Here is an 8,797-nt window from a genome sequence, read left to right on the forward strand (position 1 = left end):
ATGTAAGACAGGCACAAAAGCACAAACTTCTACCAAACAGAAGAAACGTTACAAGGCAAACTGCAGTTTTCTTTTTTAAATTCGAGGAAGTTGTTTACTAAGAAAAATAAATGCCATTGCAAATTTCAGTAATTTCTATTGAAAAGTGAAAGTATTTCTATTGAATGGAAAAAGAAAGTGTGAATTTTAGGATTTTTGGTTGTCTTTCACTAATAGTTGACATGTATAGGTAAAATAACAGTCCTGATATTTGTAATATATCAGTTTTTGCATTGTTATTATTTTTTTGGAGAGTAGAAATTGAAGGTATTCATTATTTCACAGTTTGGACATAGTTTTATAGGACATGAAATATGTGCATGTACATGCACATGGACCATGAGGAATGTGTCCAGGAAAATAAAAAAAACAAGCCAACAGGATTATCATTTATTCACTGTTCTTGGAATTACATCAAGTAATGTCTAACAATACATATCGTTAAACAGGATTACAGCCAAAGGCTACATTAACAGAAAGAGCAGTATTTCTGCACTATAGCTTTTTAATAGTATCACTCAAGAGAGAGAAGTGCAATATATGGAACAAAAAAATGTCTTGAGGTATAAAAAAAAAAAAAAAAAAAAAAATAATAATAATAATAATAATAATAATATTAATGTCTATAAAAAATTGCAAGAAATCCCTAATTCTGAAAGTTTAACTGAATGGAAAATTTAACTTGTGTTAGCATCAATCAGTAGAATGCTTTCTGACAAAATATGTTGGTAATCCTGATTTACAGTTATTAGTGGGAACACTCACTCACGATAGTTTTGTCTTAACTGTTTCTTTCACTTTTTTGTAAAATACTTTCCTTCATTCTACATGGAACATTGATTATGCAAACATAGTGATACATGATGCACAGTAAATTATCCTGTTTTGTTTGTTTTTTTGTGTGTGTCTAATACTGACTACATGCCAGTATGATAGGCCATTACAACTGACCTACTTAATACAACAAGAATTGAATAACAATTTTTTTTTTTTCCTGAAGCACCAACTGAAAATGTGTTTAGATACAAAGCTTGAGCATTTTATAGTCCACATGCCCCAGCGATATTTATTGAGACAAACCTGCTAAAAAAAGGGTGTAAGTTACTCTTCACTTCCTTGTATTATATTGTACTGTATCATCAATAATACAGTACCAAGAGAGTAGAACACACTGCAGTCTTGGCAGTATGGTTCTGGCATTGTCACCATAACAGATCATCAGAAATGATATGTCCAAAGTGAACAATCATAAGTCCTTACAATAAAATACAACAAAAAGATATTAAAGCTGGCCTGAACTTTTGAAGCTAAGCTACTGCTGCTACAACATGTAACATGTAAGGAAATAAGCTTTACATATTACAAAATACTGTACAAAATAAATACAGGGTAAATCCATAGAACAAGTCTACAGATGAAGACACTCATACATACAGACTACAAAATGCATATTCAGATATGAACACAAACTTACTTGCATTGTGTAAATTAACATTAAATTAGGAAAAATGTTCTTCACAATCTAAACTAAAGCCTGCTTATCAGATGCTTATCATAAGGCAAATAAAGAATCAAACTGCAGGGAATACACCATCCAATGCCTTACTACAATGGAAAGGACTTACATCACACAATATCAACAAGGCCTTCTTCATCAGTCTGACCAAATAGTCAAATGTCAGAAGTGACTAGTCAAAATAGTTTACCATATCACTGTTTTAATTAGTTTCCAAATGAAGCTTATGGTAGCATAACTAAACAAACCATTATTTTCAGAGTTTGTAGGTACTGAAAAAGCAATGTTAAGGTCTAAGATGCTACCATAAACAAATGAGCTCTTAGAATGATTATATGCTTCTTGTCATTTTAAAATATACCTGAAAACTGAACCTATTACAACTCTAATTCTTAGCACAATAAATTGGCTGTATTACAAAGTTTTGTAGCGACCTGGTCTACAGAAGTATCCACCTTTTTTAGAATCTTACATTTCCATGACAGCAACTGCCATTAATGTTTTGTGACACTATAAAGTAAATTGATATAACTGTTTTCATTTTTACTCTGAGCACTTTTTTTCACTACAGACTAACCATATAAATATATTGCTAGTTTGTTATACATAGTGAAATAATGAATAAATAAACTATTTTTCCCCACACATACAAAATTTGTTCTTAGCATAAATAGCACAAAATAGAAAAAAAGGTGATTAACACAATACCAATCTACTGCCTAATGTGAGTCAGTTTTTTTCCATTACTGCTTCACTGGTAAGAGCTAAGATAAACAATATCAAATGAGATACATATCAAATGATAAAGAACAAGGCTTCTCACTCATGATTTATACAATTTAAGCAAAATGATACAGTGAACACTACAGTTGCAATTAAGCATACTTAAGATTTTGCCCTAAGTAATTTAATTATTACAAAATGTACCTTCAATTTCTACTCTTCCAAAAAAATAATAACTTAATGCAAAAACTGATTTATTACAAATATCAGGACTGTTATTTTACCTATACATGTCAAGTATTAGTGAAAGACAATCAAAAATCATAAAATGTACACTTTCTTTTTCCATTCAGTAGAAATACTTTCACAGCAATTAGTATGTACCAAATATTTGTGCACACTGGTATATATATCCTTACAGTAAAAAAGTAATGTGTATTACTGAAATTTGCTATGACATTTATTTTTCTTATTAAACAACTTCAGCAAAATCATGGAAACAAACACCTTTTACTTAACAAAAGCAGTCTTATTCTTTTTCCTTATGTGTGCAAGGAAAATCAAATTGGCTGAAACAAAATCTTTTACCACACAGCGACATGGTTCTCCTTTTAATATCATATTACACTAACCAAATTCTTAGATTATCGTAGTTATAGAGCTGTACATTATTACATCGCACACTGTAATATGTTCATGAAAGGTTATGTTGCTAACTGTACATGTGCTGGAGAATACTTTTTACAAATGCACATTGTGAGTACAGCACAGTGAACTACACGACTAGGATAGGTTCCGCTATATACAGTTGGGATACAACAGGCAACAATACACACGTGGATGTGCTTGTATACCACTTTGAGATCTTGATTAAGACTTATCACTTTTCATGCATTCTGTGAATTATGAAAAAAAGATAAAATAAAATTAAGAAAAATTACCATTATTTCATTCATAATCACATCCTTCTAATCTGCATCCTGTGTCCTATTTTGTCTTAGATTTGAGAACTGAGGAATCTGAAATTTGCATTCAGCCGAACATAATTACAGTGAGGGGGAAATTTATCTTGATTTCAAACTGACATACAAGCCAACCTTGCACAAACTTTGGTGTGGGGTCTCAGACAAGTGGATAAAACACTGTACTGAGCATTGTCACTATCTTGGCACCAGGACGGTAAATGTGACACAGAGATCCAAAGTTGTGTTTGCAAATGTTACCAGTCAACTTCCTCTGCATTTTTTTCTTTCCCTTTCTTCCATGACCAGTATTCACCTTCACTCATTACTAAAACAGAAAATAATGTGTTATAATTTTCAAGTTCAAAAAGAAAAATTATATAATAAACTACAAATTTCCAGTCACATGGGTGAGGGTACCCTTCCTTGTTTTGCAAACACATACACTTTCTATGGTTCATTAACCTGAACTTCATGCAAGTGCTTATGAATCTCATTATGACACTAAAGATGTCACCACTGTTACTATATCACTGCTTTGTTGCACTCATCCTCATCATGGTCATGTCTGTTCTGTAAATAGTTATCCACTATTGTGATACAAGTTATTACCATTAACAGAGAACTGACATGGCAGCAGCATTTTCTCATGTCCTACAAGTCTTGGTAAGAAAGCCTGCTTTGTAATTTCATTCACTTTTCCTGAATCTTTCTTGTCCTCTGAAGCTTTCTTTGACCCACACCAGAAACAATCTGAATAGAAAAAGGGTCCAGTTAATTTCACTGCTCATTATAGCTTAAAGGTCTTAAACTACAATTTGGTAAAAACGCAAGTTTGTCTGTTAAATCAACAAAATATTTCCACGAGAAGAAAGTGATTGATATACATCTGCAAATCTAAACATAAGGATACTACAAAATAATCTACTTCCATACCTTATTTGTAAGTATCTGTTGCCAAGAGGCTTGTCTATGGTAAGAACACTAGTCATCTGTCCTTTTCTTGTCACTCCTGAGGCATCTAAGCTTGTCCATGATATCTTTCTGCTCTTCAGGTGGACAATATTTTTTTTATCAGTAGTCGGTAGAAACAGTGGTGCATCTTCATGGGAATCCTTGGTGCTGTGGCCGGGAATCACTGCATTCCATCCTCGTCTTTCTGCAAGTATGTGAGATGCTGATATTTCATGACATCAAAGAAAGTTCATTTAAATTTAATAAGTGTTATGATAATGCACTTTACAGCACATTTTAGAAGAATTAATATTTGTTAGTAGATAGTAAAATCAACTGTCACAGTGCATTCAATTTCCATAATTCTCCTTTCCCAGGGCTAAACAACCCCCCCCCCCAAAAAAAAAAAAAAAAAAAAAAAAAAAAAGTTATTACTAACACCTGTCAAGCTGCAAAAGCACTAAAGTTACCCAAAATCAATGCCATATAACAAACAAAATTAGCAACACAGCGAGGTAACAAGGACACTAGAAGTTCACAAATTTTCCACATCGCCTTAATCACTGGATACATATTTCAAAGACAAGTTATTATTTTAATTATACTTTTAATCTTGCTCCTTTGTGTTGATCTGTCTAAACGTGGGGAGAAATGAGCTTGCAACTGTGAAGCACGCATATGTATGAGTGTGACAGTGAATGCAGTAACAAATGATGACTGAGTTGGATTAGATAAGTGACTGATTGCTGATTAATAAATGAGTATGGGTGAGTTAGTGTGTGACTGGTGGGCAGAAGGTAAATGATTGGTTGATTGACTGAATGAATAAGCGAGAACAAATGAACGAGAATGCTTGCAAGGATGAACAAGAGTGACTGCAGGAATGAGTGACGGTAAGTAGGATGGCTGTGGGGATGTGTACAGCGCGCCTGTGTGTGCGTGAAAGACTTGATTAGAACCGTAAACTCATCGGCCGACGTCGACCCGAAGCGGACTCGACTTACGGTCATAGCGGCGTTTCCTTCTTGAGCGGCAGGCCGTTGGGCCTCGCTGGCGGCTGTCGAGGGCGACCACTGAGGCCGTTCCTGAGGAGGTGGGCGGCCTTCGCATGAGCGGCCTTAAGGCTGGGGTTGGTGACGATGCCATTGCGGCGCGGGCGCGGCTCGGGGGATCGCGTGCCCAGGATGATGCGCATGTGCTGGTCCTGAGTGAAGGTGAAGCCGGAGGAGCCGGGCGAGCCTGCGCCGCCCACGCCCGGCACGCTCACGCCCATGCCGGGGATGCTGCCCAGCCCGGGCACGACGCCGCCTCCGCCGCCGCCACTCAGCACGCCGCCGCCTCGACGGCCGATCTTGCAAAATAATGAAGGACATGTAGTGCGTCACAAGGGGGACTGATTAGTCTTACCTGGAAGGACATCTGTTTGCATTGGTTAAATAAGTTATTAATGGCAGTCCTTCGGCAGTTAGGGCAGCTATGAAAACAACACCACAGTGCTTATATCAATCACAGCCTAATCTATTCAGCGTTCATGCAAGCTGCAACTAAGGGTGAATAATAAGAAAGGAAAACTTCCGCAGAGGCAACACCAGCTGGCAGATCCACCCGGGGAAGGCCCAGTACACAAAACCTTACTAACAGAAGAGAGAATCCCTTTTACTCAAGTTCCCGAACGAAGAAACTTGGGACTTTAACCCCCTCTCCCCTAAGGCGTCTGCTGAGCCCGGAAATCTGCCTCGCAAAGCCGCAGCAGGATTACCTCTGGCGTGATGCTGACGGGGGGCGCGGAAGGGCGCGGCGGCCTGACCGCGGAGTGCTGAAGGGGCACGGTGTAGTCGTCCTCCAGGATGGCGCCCGCCGGCAGGTGTCGCCCTCCGCCAGGACCGTCGCTCAGCGGCGACAGCGGCGGAGAGGCGTAGAGCGGCGACGCGGGTTCGTCGAGGGGGGTAAGGGCGGGCTGCGGCGGGGGAGGGTGACGCCGCCCGCGCCCTCGACCGCACTGCTGCAGCTGCTGCGTGAAGCTGAGAACAGGCGACATGGCCGACGCAGGGGGCGCCGACGGAGCGGGCGGCGCCAGAGGCTGTTGGTGCTGCTGCAGGTGCGCCTCGCGTGGCGTGGGGGCGCGCGGGCCGCCCGAGGAATGTGTGGAAGTGGTGAGGTTGCCGGAGGACTTGGAGGACGAGTGCTGGCCGAGGGACGCCACGGAACGCCGCTTCTCGAAGGTGGACTCGGGCGACTCCGCCGGCGAGGCCGTCAGGCCCGGGCACAGCAGCGCCGAGCACGGCTTGGTCTCCGCCGTGGAGCCTGAGCCCACGGACGAGGGCGCCGCCAAGCCTCGCCCCACGCCGCCCGCCTGCTGCTGCTGAATCAGGCTCTCCTCCAGCATGCGCGCTACGTGGATGTGGCCGCCCTTGAGTGCCACCTTGATGGCCGTGCGCCCGCAGCGGTCCGAGTGCGCAGGGTTGGCGCCATACTGCAGCAGCACGGCCACGCTGGCCTCGTGGCCCTCCTGCGCCGCGATGCTGAGCGCCGTAGCGCCCTGCGAGCAGGTGTGGTCCACGTTGGCGCCGTGCTCGAGCAGCAAGCGGACCACCTCCGCGTGGCCCTGCCAGGCCGCGCTCTGCAACGGCGTCCGGTTCTCCTTGTCGACCGCGTCCACGCGCGCACCCCCCTGCAGGAGGAGAGCAACCATGTCGGCGTGGCCCTGCCAGGCAGTCACGTGCAGGGGCGTGCGGCCCTCCAGGTCCGTGCTCTCCACGTCGGCGTTGCTCTCCATCAGGAAGCGCGCCATGTCCAGTCGGTTCTCCAAGGCCAGCAGGTACAGTGTTGACCGCCCGTCGGCGTCCTTGTAGTGCAGGTCCGCCTCCCGGCACAGCAGGAGGTGAACCACATCCTTGTGGCCCTCAAGCGCCGCCACGCGCAGCGCCGACCGCCCGTCGTGGCTCGTGTGGTGGATGTTGGCGCCCGCGTCCAGCAGCGACGCCACCACGGCTGCATGGCCCTCCTGCGCGGCCAGCACCAGCGCGTGCTTGCCGTCGTTGTCCACCTCGTTGACGCGCGCGCCCGCCTCCACCAGCGCCTCGCACACTTCGCAGTGGCCCTCGAAGGCGGCGTAGTGCAGCGGCGTCCACCCGGCGTTGTCGCGGTGCGTCTCGTCGAGCCCGCGGTCAAGTAGTAGTCGCACGGTCTCCTGTAGAAGGTAACAAGAAAAAAAGTGAAAGAAATGCTTAAATAAAATATATGTGCAAAAAATGAGACCAAATATCGTTCCCTCTCAAGCCACACCCCCGGCAGCAAGAATAACAGGCAGAGCTTGCTCGTTTCGCGGGCCCTTACCTGCGAGCCCTGCGCGGCCGCCACGCTGAGCACCGTCCTGCCCTCGGCGTCGATGTGGTCCACATAGCAGCCCCAAAACAGTAGGCGCTCCACCACCGCCGCGTGCCCCATCGACGCCGCCGCCAAGAGTGGAGTCCTGCCAGACCGATCCACGTGGTCTACATCCGCCTCGTACTCCAGAAGGAGCTCGCACACCTCCCTGTGAAAGGCCGTGAAAAAGTGATTTTAGAATGCCTTGCATCGTTACTAAATTTACTACATTACATATGTCACACAGTGGATTCTCACAAACGACTAACAAAATTAAAGTGACCATAACAGTGACCTTCATGAGAGATTTCGGTTCCACTGCCGGGCCTCCCTCACCCCTGCCAAATAAGAGGCCGATACTCACGTGTGTCCCTCGAAGGCGGCGACAAGCAGCGGCGTGAGGCCGTCGTGGTCCTGGTGGTCGACGACAGCATCGCGTTCCAGCAGAGTCATGACGACGCTGCCGTGGCCCTCGCTGGCCGGCACGCAGAGCGCCGCCACGCTGAGCGCCGTCCTGCCGTCCACGTCCTGGTGGTTGACGTCTGCGCCCGCGTCCAGCAGCATCTCCACGATCTCCGAGTGGCCCATGTAGGCGGCGGCGATGAGCGGTGTGCGCCCCTCGCTGTCGGCGCGGTTCACCGCCGCTCCGTGCCGCAGCAGCGCGGCAACCACGTCCTCGTGGCCGCCCCACGCGGCTGCCCGCAGCGCCGTCCGCCCATCGCCGTCGGCCAAATCCACCTGCGTACCTCCGGCCAAGAGCGCCGTGACCACGCCTGTGTGGCCGCCCCAGGCTGCCGAGCGCAGCGCTGTCCAGCCGTCGGCGTCCGCGTGGTCGGGGTCGGCCCCCGCGCTCAACAGTGTGGCCACCACCTCTGCGTGGCCGTGTCGCGCTGCCAGGTTGAGCGGCGTCTGCCCCGCCCTGTCCTGCAGGCCCAGACACGCCCCGCGCTCCAGCAGGAGCCGCACCAGCGAAGCGTCGCCCTGGTGCGCCGCGCTGTGCAAGAGGGAGCGGCCGCCGCTGTCCACTTGGTCCACCGGGCCGCCGCGAAGGTACGGGTAGAGAGGGTCCTCGCGGTGTCGCCGGCGACGACGCTCGCGCCGACGACTGCTGCTGCTGCTGTGGTCGCTGCTGTGGCGCCCGCTCGTGCTGCTGTGTCGCCCGCCCGTGCTCTGGCGTCCCCCTGTGCTCTGACGGCCGCCCGTACTCTGACGGCCTCCCGTGCTCTGGCGCCCGCCC

The 8,797-nt window shown here is 46.8% G+C and overlaps 1 protein-coding gene across 3 annotated transcripts in view; it reads right to left on the reverse strand.

Moving 5' to 3' along the window:
- Nucleotides 1-416: 416 nt before the first annotated feature.
- LOC125043324 (ankyrin repeat domain-containing protein 50-like) overlaps nt 417-8,797 on the reverse strand; it is a 139,090-nt gene continuing 130,709 nt past the window's right edge. For 2 of the 3 annotated variants that reach the window (XM_047639413.1, XM_047639404.1), the window contains exons 2-7: nt 7,925-8,797; nt 7,531-7,729; nt 5,954-7,384; nt 5,199-5,545; nt 4,177-4,399; nt 417-3,993 (exon numbers count right to left, since the gene is read on the reverse strand). The exon at nt 7,925-8,797 is cut by the window's right edge and continues 2,129 nt beyond it. In XM_047639413.1, coding sequence (XP_047495369.1) covers nt 5,201-5,545; nt 5,954-7,384; nt 7,531-7,729; nt 7,925-8,797 — 2,848 coding nt within the window. In that variant the 3' untranslated portion in view covers nt 417-3,993; nt 4,177-4,399; nt 5,199-5,200. The remainder of the gene's footprint in view (nt 3,994-4,176; nt 4,400-5,198; nt 5,546-5,953; nt 7,385-7,530; nt 7,730-7,924) is intronic. The other variant, XM_047639421.1, reaches the window with a different exon arrangement.

This window comes from Penaeus chinensis, chromosome 3, assembly GCF_019202785.1.
Source record: "Penaeus chinensis breed Huanghai No. 1 chromosome 3, ASM1920278v2, whole genome shotgun sequence".
NCBI classification, from domain to species: domain Eukaryota; kingdom Metazoa; phylum Arthropoda; class Malacostraca; order Decapoda; family Penaeidae; genus Penaeus; species Penaeus chinensis.